This window comes from Brienomyrus brachyistius, chromosome 1 (assembly GCF_023856365.1).
Source record: "Brienomyrus brachyistius isolate T26 chromosome 1, BBRACH_0.4, whole genome shotgun sequence".
NCBI classification, from domain to species: Eukaryota; Metazoa; Chordata; class Actinopteri; order Osteoglossiformes; family Mormyridae; genus Brienomyrus; species Brienomyrus brachyistius.
The window spans coordinates 44,338,021-44,350,960 of record NC_064533.1 but is presented as its reverse complement, the minus strand read 5'-3'; the positions used below and the strand labels follow the sequence as shown (position 1 = coordinate 44,350,960).

At 48.1% G+C, this 12,940-nt stretch overlaps 1 protein-coding gene across 2 annotated transcripts in view; it reads left to right on the top strand.

Moving 5' to 3' along the window:
• Positions 1-12,940, top strand: part of LOC125750822 (protein TANC1-like) — a 93,648-nt gene that overhangs the window by 63,853 nt on the left and 16,855 nt on the right. For both annotated transcript variants that reach the window (XM_049029145.1, XM_049029227.1), the window contains exons 9-15: positions 941-1,222; positions 1,730-1,881; positions 5,226-5,457; positions 6,853-7,019; positions 8,516-9,123; positions 11,401-11,509; positions 12,668-12,790. In XM_049029145.1, the coding sequence (XP_048885102.1) occupies positions 941-1,222; positions 1,730-1,881; positions 5,226-5,457; positions 6,853-7,019; positions 8,516-9,123; positions 11,401-11,509; positions 12,668-12,790 (1,673 nt within the window). The remainder of the gene's footprint in view (positions 1-940; positions 1,223-1,729; positions 1,882-5,225; positions 5,458-6,852; positions 7,020-8,515; positions 9,124-11,400; positions 11,510-12,667; positions 12,791-12,940) is intronic.

Genomic DNA, 12,940 nt, shown 5'->3' with positions numbered 1-12,940 from the left:
GGGGGGCATTTTGAATTTCCTTTGGCTCTGTGAGCTGCCATCGGCTCGGGGATGTAATTAAGACGTTTAGTTTGGGGCTTCTGGTCGATTCTACTGGAAAACCACATAGAACAACAGTCATTCCTGTCGACTGGGCAGCTTTTTAAGAACGCAAAGTAAAAATTTTGCTTTTTCATGCTGCAACAGGGAAAGGTGGATGGAGTGTGGAAGTACTATTACGAACACAGTTTCTTTATTGAACCGACATTTTTATCGAAAGCTACACAGTGGAGGGTCCGCCAGTCCCTGGAGCAATAGTGGTTAAGGCCTAATGGTGAAATCACTTGCCCACTATGGGATTTGAACTGATGACCTCCTCATCACAGGCACTTAGGATGCTAGCAGGTTTGTGGGGGTGTTTAGTGGGGTGAGGTGGGGTCACTCCGGCGGACTCAGCAGATGTTCAGGCCTGAAGCAGATTGCCAAACTCACCGGTGAAGCATCGTCTTCAGTGCTGACCTCAGCGGTGTGTCAGCGATGCTGTCCTAGCAAGTTACTCTCTGAAATAAAACATTAAGGAACCATATTTTAACATATTTTAGTTTTGTTAGTTTTGTGATTGGTTTTAATCTCTTGTTTAGTTTTGCGTGTGAGGAATGTCTGTAAAATTCACAATGCTGCATTAAAGCCACTTTGTGTCAACAGTCAGATGGTTCAGTCCATTCAAATAGTCAAGTGATTTAACCAGTGTAATCGGACTCATGTTGTGCTGGTAGGTAATTAAGGACTAATTAAGATACTCTAATTAAGGGCTAATTAAGATCCTCTGCCCCATCAACCTGCCTTGATGCTTCAGGAGCTCTGTGTACGAGAGACAGGCTTCCTTAGTGACACACCCGTGTGTGTGTGTGTGTGTGTGTGTGTGTGTGTGTGTGTGTGTGTGTGTGTGTGTGTTTTCCAGCCCGGCTTGTGCCCTATAAGCCAGTGGACATCATGCTGAAGCCGCTGCTGTTCGAGGTGCCCAGCATCACCACGGACTCGGTGTTCGTGGGCCGCGACTGGCTCTTCCAGAGGCTGGAGGAGGCGCTGCGGCCGGCCGAGGGGGACGAGGGCCGCGGCGCTGTGCTGGCCGCTGGTGTGGGATTCGGCAAGACGGCAGTGGTGTCGCGCCTGGTGGCCCTCAGCTGCCACGGGGGCCGCATGCGGCAGATCGCCTCCAACAGCCCCGGGGCCTCACCAAGAAGTAAGGCTGCCCCCCCCTTCCCATCAGCATGTCACCCAAGCATTACCCAGCACGCACTGCTGCGCCATCACCATGTAGGGGGGGAGACGGGGAATCGACTCCATTCAGGTTGGGGAGTTTTATATACTTAGGACTGTTTCCTAGAATTTTATTAACAGGTTCGATTCAAATGTCGGCAGGAGAACGCTGGGGTAGCCATGGAGACATAAATGTCACAAACTGCCGCCTTGGGGGATCAGGTCAGGGGACCTTGAGTGGCTGACTTAGCGGTTCCTGTAGGACGCCACAATCGCACGTGACATAGGCGTGATGTGTAACTGCCGCTTTACGGACCTTTTGACGTCTGCTGGATAGAAACCATTATAGCTTTGGAGACTGTGTTCTGGAATGGTATCTTACTGGTTTTTGAGTAATTGAATTTAATTAATTATGGAGTCTAGCTTTGGCACAGAATGGGCCTGTGTCACGGTCCCCTATAACGCCCTGATTTCCGCTCTCACCCTCCAGGTGGTGACGCAAGTGCACAGCTGCCCCTCAGCCAGCCACCCCAGCCTGCCCCTCCCACGAGTATCACCAGCACGCTGCGGGACGGCAGCTGCCCCGGAACCCCCGAGGTCCAGAGGCGCAGGGAGGGGGTCGTGAAGCGCCTAGCCGCTAAGGTAACCGCCCCCCCCATGTTTAAAATGGCTGACCATCTGCTGGCAGGAAGTGAATGACCTTGAGTGGATGATCGACCGTACGGGGCGTTTTTAAAACGTGTGAATGAGTAACACCCAGGAGAGTCGAAGCGCGTGGGGTGACTTTGACCCCCCCCCCAGTTGCTTATGTGGGAGGGTTGGGTTCTTTATTATGTGTAAGCTTTATCTTTCTGCTGGCATAATCGTGCTGCATCTTAGCAGGCTTAGCTTTGTAAGTCGGCCGGGGGGGCACCAACCTCCAGCAGAGTTCGAGCCCCCGAAGATGCTTCCAGATCCAGATTAAATGTCAGAAAATGCCTCTTTACCTCGGCAACCGGCTGCATTCCCACAATCTCACATTCCCACAAGCCCACAATCTCGCCCCCCTCCTGACCTCCCACCCTACCATACCTATACAGATATTTTGGTTAAGTCAGGGGCATCAATAGGACTATTTTGGGGGGGGGGGGTGTAAGCTCACCACCCCCAAATAAATGTACACCAATTAGGTTAAATAGTGTGTTCTCATTTATTTTCATTAAAATCAGACCCCCTCTGTACAGGCTCCCTTTTCATAAATCTCTAGTGACGCTCCTCGTCTAAGTCAAGGTTTTTATTTTGTTAAATGCATTAAGGAATTAAGAGGGCAAGAACTTATTCAATAGTCAAGGGTTCCTGCGTGTCTGAAGTGTACAGGACGACGCTTTCATGTTCTGCATTAGACGGGAGCAGGAAGTATCTCATCCGGCAAGTTTTTGCATGCTGGGGGTTCGTTTTGTGACCTTTTACCTTTGGACCCTGCTGGGTCATCATGCCCCTTTGCCGCTCGCACTCGTCCTATTTTTCCAGCCGGGGGGGGGGGGAATTGTAGGCATTCTCCATGTCGTCGAGGGAACCGTTCTGTCCGTTCTGTCTCCCCTTCCCCTCGCAGCTGGTGCTGTGGGTTTATACTTCGTTCCTGCCTAGTTAGGTCACTAGATTAAAAGTGCGGTTTTACTGTAAATATAGCTGGTGGGTGTAGCCATGTCACACAGCTTATCTGCTTTGCTTGTGCACACTTAGAAGGTCCTCTGCTTTTTCAGACCTGGTCTCATATGAGAGTCCAGCATATTTTCAACATTTTTGCCCTGCTTCCCCTGCATCTATTTTTGGAGTTTTTTGCTGAAATTCATGCCTCCCCCTAATTGTTCCTTTCCTGCAATTATTGTTTCTCACTCGCCTGCTTAACTATGTTTTGAGCATTTGTTTGAAAATCCCCTGTTCAATCCACTTTTTTCATTCTCTTCCTTTGTCTCATAGCGTGATCTCAAGGTAGACATTTCTCAGAGATGGTCCGCTGTATTTCATCTCATGAATTGTCTTTCTTGCTTAGATAATAATGGATTCTAGGAACAGATAATAGACCTCCAGTGGCCTTGTGGTTGTACCCTGTAAATAAGGGCTGTGCTCACTCCTACAGCCAGATGCTGGTCGTTGTCTGCTGCTATGGATTGGAGGGCTAAGGAGCCCTTTCTAAGCCTCATACATCTATCGATGCTTCAGGCTGCATCTGCTAACCTGTTTTTTTTCCTTTGCTCCAATGTTTGCTGGACGTAGGGTCTTGGCTGCCAGGATTGCTGATAAACTTTGGGTTTTTATTCAGAACCAGCCGTCAGCCCCTCAGCTGGCCTTTATCCTGATGAAGAGGTTGCCTTGCAGTCTCAGAAGTGTTGCCCAAAGCTATGATTCATACACACCCTGTTTGGAGCAGATTCTGATGAGAGCCTCCTGCTGTTTGAAGAGTCCTCAGACGGCACTCGCTTGATCGTCTCAGGAAAGCATGTCCTAATTGACCATGGTGTTTCAGTAATGACGTTTCACTGATTATGACAGTGTTACATCAGTCTGGAATGGGTCCCATTCTCATTCAGTAATTCGTTGACGGCCTTTAGTTGCATATGGTTGGCTTCGTTGCATAGCTTACTTACTCTTACAACTTACATAATTACAGATCTATGGGGTTCTTTACTTGATGTCATTTGAATAACTGCAGTTGGGGCTGTAGCTTACATAGTGGCCATGCGGGACATAGTGCGTAGATGTCTGTGTTCACGTATCCTTGTGGTATGTTCCATTTGAAGCAGGAGATGAGAATTTCCTAATTCCTAGTTGGAAATTTCATCTGGAACACACTCTGTCAGAAGAACCTCTAGAACCCTGAACTCCAAAATCTTATTAAATTGCCTCTATCTGTGGACATGTTGCTACCATGTTTGTATGTGAAAAATACCACATGATGCATTATCAGCTTGTATTGCTAACAATGGGTAGAACTGGTATTGCTAAATGTCTTTCCAACTTGTGCTGGAACACTGTTAACTCTGCTGTGATGTCATTTCCAACTCTGACTTCCCCTGCAAGACGAACCATCTACCACAGGAGAGGACGCCAGCAGTTCCTATTAATCTTGTTTGATGAAAGCAAAAGTACCATAATCTCTCAGGTCTTCAGCAGTATGTCAGTTGAAATTAAAAGTAGGCAAAAGCCTGTGATTCAAGGTGCTTGTCTCACTGTCCGGCTGAGTGGCGCACTGTTGCTTTAATTGAGCAACATTTTATTACCCAAATGGCAGAGATTAAAATGGTTCAGATATAGCGGGAGCTGGCACTGAAGTGCATCCTAGCCAAATGCTTACTTTTAATTCATTAGTTGGGGGGGGGCGTCATATTTCTTTCGCTGCGAATGGATTCTCTTTTGGAAGTCGTCCCGGAGGGCAGAACGTAGGAATGGCCTCCTGGAATGTTCCATCCTTGCATTGGGGTGGGGGTGTGTTTCTGTGGCGCAGTCACCTGTACTCCGTGTACCGCTGGAAGTGTGTCAGCTCCTCCAGGTTTGAGCGTAATTAGGACAGAGATGGGTACAGCTCCCACGGGCCGCTGCCCCTCCCTCTCCACTAACTATAATGCCAACAGCCTACTTTTAGAGCACTGCATTAAATGCGGGGGCCCTTCAGCGTACGTCCACCACCACATCCTTCATACTGTCGGCACACGACAGTGTGTCCGGTGCCCGGTGAGTTACTGCGCGGTGCGCGAGGTCTGCTCCCTCTCCCTGAAAGTTCCCTTGGTTACTGCGGCCCAGTAAGGACTTGACGATGAAGGGTGCTGAGGGTCGTCCGGGAATTGCCACATGTTGAGTTTTACGTTTCAGTTACGTCAATGCAGGATAACATGATGCGAGTGGCGTCATCTGGTGCCTTGAGATTCTTACAGCTGTAGAATTTAAATGCCGAAACACAGTAGAGCTGAGTTTGAACACCCTGCTATTCCTCTTTTTTTTTTTACCAGGTGGTGGCGTACCACTACTGCCAAGCAGACAACACATACACCTGCCTGGTTCCTGAGTTTGTGCACAGTATCGCCGCCCTGCTGTGCAGGGCGCACCAGCTCGCCGCCTACAGGGAGTTGATGCTGAGGGAACCGCACCTCCAGGGCATGCTCAGTCTGCGCTCCTGCGTCCAGGACCCTCTGGCTGCCTTCCGGAGGGGTGTGCTGGAGCCGCTGGCCAACCTTCGTAAGGGTAAGGCCTTAAAGGGGGCGGGGTTCCAGCCCTGCCTTAATTCCCCATCTTGCTTGGAGTTTTCTTTCACAATCAGTCTTGATTTATATTTTATCTGCACCGTAGTGCTGTTTCATTTTAGCGCTCTCAAGCTGCAAGTTCAACAGATTTGCCATATTTGCGCAAGCAGATCCGATACTTCTACAGAGCGATTTTGGATTCAGTTATATGAGTTATATCAGTCATGGACATGGGGATCTGTTGACAGTAACTGAGATGGGTTATCCTCCTGGTCGTCGTAATGAACCAGAAGAAGCCATCATTCACAGAGGACCGCTATCCGACAGATGAGTTCCATCACGAAGATGGAGAATTAGTCCCAATGAATAGGTGAAATGCATTTTCCTGAGACTGAATTCCATGGAACCTTCTGGACTTTTAATCATCACAGTCACAGTATGTGGAAGGAAAATCTGAAGTGATATTAATTAGAATCTCAGCCTCAAATGTGTGGTCTCTCAGGGGGAATGCGATGCTCTGTTCTGAGAGGCCCTTTCAGGGCGTTCCAAGGTGACTGTGGATCTCCAGTCTGGAAATGAATCAGGCTATTGTAGGAGCCGCTCTGAATTCAGAGGCACACTGGCCTTATGGTGCGAATGTGTGCATGGGAAAGAATGGCTGACACGTGTGTGGTGAGCGTGCCTGGAGCATGGGGGCGTGCTCAGCTATCCTGACCGAAGCTGCAGGCTGGAGTGTGATTGATCTGCATTCTTGCACCACCACCACCCCCCTTCCCCCAAACACACGCTTCTGTCTGTTTGGAATTAATGGAATAGTCCTGTTTCCCCCCTTCAGTTACAAAAATAAATGAAAAATAAGGTATGGTGATACCCTAGCAAAGATTAAAACTGTGGACAGTTGGGTGTAAATCAATCAGTCGATTAGCATTCGTGACCTTCTGCAGAATATATGACTATTGCTCCTAGTGCAAAGTCAGGGCTTTTACTTCCACTGGGATTACAGTTTCCATTTTATTTCTAATAAATTTTTGGAAATGTTTCACTCAGCATAAAAAAGTGCTAGTCTTGAAAGGAAGCACACCTTTGCTTCTATCATTACCATAGTGCAGGGGTGGGGAAGATGATCCATGGCGAGCCGCAGTGGGTGCCGGTTTTTTGGATGACCGCTCATTCAGCCAATAACAGTGGGTCCCCAGGACTGGGGTTGAACCACTGCTTTATTATTGGCTGATTGGTTGATTGTTTGGCCAGTGAGGTTGAAGATGGAGGAGTGTAATAAGTTGTATTCCATTAGCATGGTGTAGCTTGGAGAGATCTGGTAAACACTGAAGCAGTGCATCATTGCCTTCCCCCGGAACGAGGTTCTTTCCCTCAGTATTCTTCCTCTTCTCTCTAGAGAGGAAGATACCTGAAGATGACCTCCTCATCCTCATTGATGGCCTGAACGAGGCGGAGTTCCATAAACCGGATTATGGAGACACCATTGCGTCGTTCATCACCAAAATCATTTCCAAATTTCCTATCTGGCTGAAGGTCATCGTCACCGTGAGAGTGAACCTTCTGGTGAGAGCGACCTCGAACTCTTTGGGCCGAAAACATGATGCTCGAAGGCCCCTCCGTGACCTCCCACACAATATATAACTATTGTTCCTAGTGCTTAAGATGATGATGATCAAAAAAGTTTGGTAGCTGCCTTTGGGATTCATTTAGCAACTTATATCTTATTACCAGATACTTTGACAACAAACTAATTTCACAGTCAGTCTTAGTTACAGCTGCTTCTATAATACTAGCTGGATAATTTAAAACAGATCATAATGCATTACAATGGTCAGTCTAAGAATTAAGGATAGTTTGTACTGCATTATGAAGGTAGTGCATTATATATATGAGTTTTTCATAGAGCATTCATAATGCATACATGCAACATGCAACAGCTATGATATGTATTTTAATAAATAGTTATGTCTTGTTTATAATACTTTATGAATGCATCGTAATGCATTATGAAAGTATCTATAGTTTATTATACATGAGTGCTTTGAGTAAAATGTTACCCTCAAGTTCTTATTTCCTCATGCAGAACAGCTAAGAGGAAGTAAAAATGCTTTGGGGAAAAGACTGATGTTCTAACGCTTCCATTTCCATGCCTGTTAGTCCTTCCAAAGTTATTCATTGTTCTTCACGCTGTGCTTGTCCGTCTGTCATTATCAGTGATCTTCCTATGTTTATGTTCATCTAGCGAAACCCAGAACTGGGTCACCCCTTTGTTTTTGGGTCTGTTTTGAGGCTGGGGGGCGAGTGGCAGTGCCACATAGAGAGCCCTCTACTCTGAAGAGCGTGGCACTCTCATAATAAAAAGAGTGCTGTGATTTTGGCAAAATTCTGAATTATGCATGACTTTTGTTATATTTATGCAATGTGTATACAAATGAGGTGGAGCGGCTCCTGTGGAGAACGTCTACTGCCCTAAACCAAGCAAAGTTCCAGGCTGTTTCGAGTGCCGCCAGCCGCCGTCTGTGTTTCTGCAGTGCATGTATCCCGCACATCATGCTAAGCCTTGCATAAGCTTCATAGCCCTGAAATATTTAGCTTCTCCTCTGTCTGCCAGCACTAATGGAGAGGTAGCCCTTATCCCTCCGTTCTCCATCTGCAGCGGGGTGCAGATCACAGCATAAGGGTGTGTTGATTTTTCAGGCTGTAATTCTGGGCATGCTCAGCGGTGGCCACCATGGCAGCAGAGGTATCCATGCTGACCCATCTCCTGGCCTCCTAAACGTTTGTGAACATTGTCCCCAATGAGCTGTCGCTGCCATCTGATAGCTGACATCATGACATGAACTAGCTTCCTTATTTGTTGAACCACTGGGGGAAATATCGAAGGCTTCAGTTGGGTGGATGTGTTGGGGAGGGGGGGTTTATTTACATTTTCAGTGGAATGTGTGATTGTTTATTCAGTAACAGTTTGTCCTAGCCAGGCCATTAAAATGTGTGAATAAATAAATTTGTTTTTGTTTATTGCTGCACTGTGAATATAATGGCCTATTAATCCCGGGCAGGATATCACCAGCTTCTTGCCGTTTTCCCAAATCTCCCTGGACGACTTCCCAGAAAACAAAGATATCAGCAGTGACCTCAACGCCTACGTCCAGCACCGCATCAACAACAGCAAGGAGATCGTGAACAACATCTCGCTCAACGGCAAAGCCGACCCGGTCACGGTGGGCAAACTCAGCAGCCACCTGGTATCGCTGAGCCACGGCTCGTACCTGTACCTGAAGCTGACCCTGGACCTGTTTGAACGCGGCCACCTGGTCATCAAGAGCGCCAGCTACAAGGTGGTGCCCGTCTCGCTGGCCGAGCTCTACCTGCTGCAGTGCAACATGCGCTTCATGTCCAACTCGGCGTTCGAGCGCGCTCGGCCAATCCTCAACGTGGCACTGGCCTCCCTGCACCCGCTCACGGATGAGCAGCTGTTCCAGGCTATCAATGCGGGCGGCGTGGTTGGCGAGCTCCAGTGGGATGACTTCTGCCAGCGCATTGACAGCCTCTCTGGCTTTCTCGTCAAGCGGAGGGACAAGACGCGCATGTTCTGCCACCCGTCCTTTCGTGAGTGGCTGGTGTGGCGGGCAGACGGAGAGAGCTCCGACTTCCTGTGTGACCCCAGGTGAGCAGGACGCCCCAGGAGCGCACGTCCGCTTGTAGGACTTCTCGATAAATCTTAATCAAACTCTGTAATGCCTGTAATACCATGCCGATGGTGGGCTACAGAAAATGCGATAATTTCTCAGGGCGGTTTCTGAGGCCAGACTGTACCAGCCTGTTTACATCATTCATAATGTGGCTGTTTACATCCCATGTTGGGCAGATTTGCTGCTGTGCTTAGATGTTGAGATCTGGCTCGGTATCCTGCTGCTGTGCCAATGGACCAAAGCTGTTAAGGGGAAACGAGTTTTTTTTTTTTTTCTTTCTTTTTTTTTTCTTTTTTTTATTGCAGTTCAAATAAACAAGTGTGATGATATATGGATGAAGTAAATAGCTGAGCTAAATTTGAACTTCTTGTGCTTGAAGAACATACTTTCCTATAAAGTTTGCTGACCAGCAATTAAACATCCTCTTGTTATGTCATAGCAGAAATATTTAAATGAACTATACTAGTGAAATTGGCTTCTTCTGTTTATAATTCTTGGACGGCTTCATTCCTCTTTTGGGCCCTTAACCCCGAGCCATCTGGCAAACTGTTTGTGGAGAGCATCTATTTGGAGCTGGTTGGCAACCATAGGGCAAATTTCAGAGGTACACTGCTGTCCTTCAGAAACCTCAGAGTGTGCTCCTCTTGTTGGCACAGTCCAAAGAAAAATTAGGGGGCGGTGTTTTGTTTAAGATATGTATTCAGCTGAAAGCATTTAAGGTCTCTGAGAGGAAAAATGCAACTGTTGATTTAAAATCCCCCCTCACCCCACGTAGGCATTTTAAATGCATTCAGCAAAATACTTTTACAAGCGTGTTTTGTTTTGAGCGCTCCGAGGAAACTGGGAAATGGTGATTGCAGGCACTCTTTGTTGGCCCCTTCTGATTGAATGCCATATCACTCCCATCTTTTGACATGTGACTTGTGCAGGGGTAAAAGCAGGGGTGGCTGGGTAAGGATTTTTATGGCTCGCGACCATTAGGCCCCCGCAGAGGACGGTTCTGGAAGATCATCATTCCTCGCTTCTCCTCCGCCTCAAAAGAAACTGAGTCTCGGAAGTTCACCTTGAGGGGGGGGGGGAGCGCCTGCTGGACAGAGTTCCAGGACGTTCCTCATTAACTCGTCAGAGAGGCGCGTCGCTGTGCCTGAGTACCCTCCCCCTCTGAGTCTCCTTGTGGGGGGAGGAGTGGTCTGTCTCTGTGCCTTTGTGGACCTCCCTCCGCCTCTCGTTTCAGTGTGTGATTTCAGAATCCCCAGCCCTGATCATTAGACAGGGAAGAAAAGGCCTGGTTTTTTAGCCGCGGCCACCAGGGGACAGAGATGCACCCACCGCCCACCCCCCCGTGCAGCTTTTTATGCGAAGTCCAGACTATGCTGGTTCGCCATTTTATTGTAAATGCTTGGCCGCTGCCACCCTCCCACCCCATCTCTGCCAGTCATGTGTGGCCCTTTAATGAACTTCTCCGTTAATTAACACCCAAGCGAGGCTAGCTGGGCTGTGCAGGAAAGGCATTCCCAGGCCGCCGCCCCCCTCCTCCCCCCTCGTCCACACGAGGTGAGGCGCCTGTCTAGACGGTATTTAGCACAGTTTAGTCAGTCAAGGGGGCACAGCATTAACAAATTAATTAATATGCCTGTCTCAGGAAATGTTGCAAACCACCAAGCAGGGGACTGATTACTGTTGTTATCTGTGTCTAAATTAACAATAACTTTAAAAAAATAATTAAAAAACACATTTTTCTGAATGCAGAATGACCAATACGCTAGAGATATTCGTGCAAAAGCTGGAGGCCATTGGGCTGGAGCTAGAATGTCCTGCCAATTTTCCCTGAAATACATCGACTTTGCATCTTTGAGTCTTTGAGGTGTGTCGATGAAAGAACATTCCCAAGGATAACACCTTTTTTTCTCGTTTTTCTTTTTTGCTGAGCTTGTCATTAAAAATCACCCTTGTGGTTGGCGATGTCATCCTGCCAGTTGAATGTCCGAAGGGAATTTGCACTCTGTATCTTAGAGAAGCAGTGGGGGCAGCGTTCAGTGGGCTAAGCCTGTGTGCCTATAATCAGAAGGTTGCCGGTTCAAACCCAGCCTCAGCATGTCTGCGGCTCCTTGAGCAGAGCCCTTAACCCCCAGCTCCCTGGGTGCCGCTACGGGTGGCTGCCCTTCGTGGACAGTTTATTATTATTATTTATTATTATTATTTATTTTTATGACGAGGTCCGGTTTAAGCCTGCTGATTCCTGTCCCCTACAGGAGTGGACATGCGCTGATGGCCTTCATGTTGTCTCGGCAAGAGGGGAAGCTGAACCGGCAGCAGACGATGGAACTCGGCCATCATATCCTTAAAGCACACATTTTTAAGGTATGAGGACATGACCACGGCAGGAGGTATCCATCGTCCTTATGGGACACTGAGCAAAAAAACCTGCGGATCATGAGATGCTGGTCTGGGCAGCATGACGGCTCAGCGCTGTAAGGTATGCTCACAGTAGGCAGTCCCTACAGTGCCCAGGCATATGACCCCCAGAGTCTGGTTCGTTTGACTACTGTGATCGCTCCGTACTGTGCCCGAGCACGATTGAGTGAACCACTTAGAGGTGCCTGACTCAGGCACAGTGCACGTCCAGTGTGATCACTAACCGTGCCCAGGTGTGGAATGACATCAGTGATGCAACTGATGCACGCATTCATACATGTACACTATACATGTAGCAGACCCGGAAGGAACAGATCGGATAAGCTGTACGGATGGCGTAATTTTTTTCACAAAACTGCATAGCGACAGAAAATGCCGCATACAGACTGAATAGGAACAATCATTTAACAAACATGTCAGCAAAGGATCACTTTGGTCTACTTGCTGAAAACTTGGGCTAATGAGAGTATCCTGGAACAACTGGATGCAACATTTGTGCAACACAAATAAATAAAAATCGCTGCATTGCAAGCTAAATAAATCTGTCATCGCACCAAAAAGATACGCCACAAAATAAGGGATTCCTTAATCAGGAATTCCATCGTGCTGAGCGGTAGTGCTTTCATTCCTATGTTTTCTTCAACCCAAAAAGTTGAAGCTCGGGCCAGGATCGTTGAGCGTAATGTGAGCGCGGACCAGCGGGGGCAATCATGCTTGGGTACGGTACAAGGCCGCCGTGCTGTGAGCCCCTGAGGCCTTCAGGGTGGGGTGTTGTAGCCCCCTGTTCTGTCCGTGGAACAGCTCCAAAAACAACAGATAAATCGGTTCTCTAAATTGCCCATGATGTGTGATTATGTATTTGCCGTGGAATGGCATGCAGATCTGTTCAGTGTTCCAAGCTTTATGCCATGTGATATCTGGCATAGGCTCCTGGATCACTGCGGCATTGTGCTGCATAAGCAGTTATGGAAGGTGGGTGGATGGGTGAATGAAAAGCGAGCCCCTGCTGTAAAACTCCTTCGATGGGTGCGTGGAACCCTCTGTAACCTTGTTCTTGTTGGAAAGGTGGGCTCGTTCATATTAAGGACGCTGGTCTGATCGCAGGGCCAGAGCAAGAAGACGGGCGTGTCCTCCAGCGTGCTGCAGGCCTTGTGGATCAGCTGCAGCACCGACGGGCTTTCAGCCGCCCTGGCATCTCTGAGGAACCTCTACACACCGAACGTGAAGGTAAGCCTGCAGTCTCGCCCCCCTGAAGCCAGTGTCTGCAGCTCAACCTATTTACAAAAGGTGGACTTACCTCCAGTTTTATTAAAAGTCATGCCACTGGGAACCCAGTTTGCATCATTTAGTTGTGCATCTCAGTGTGCATCGATGTCA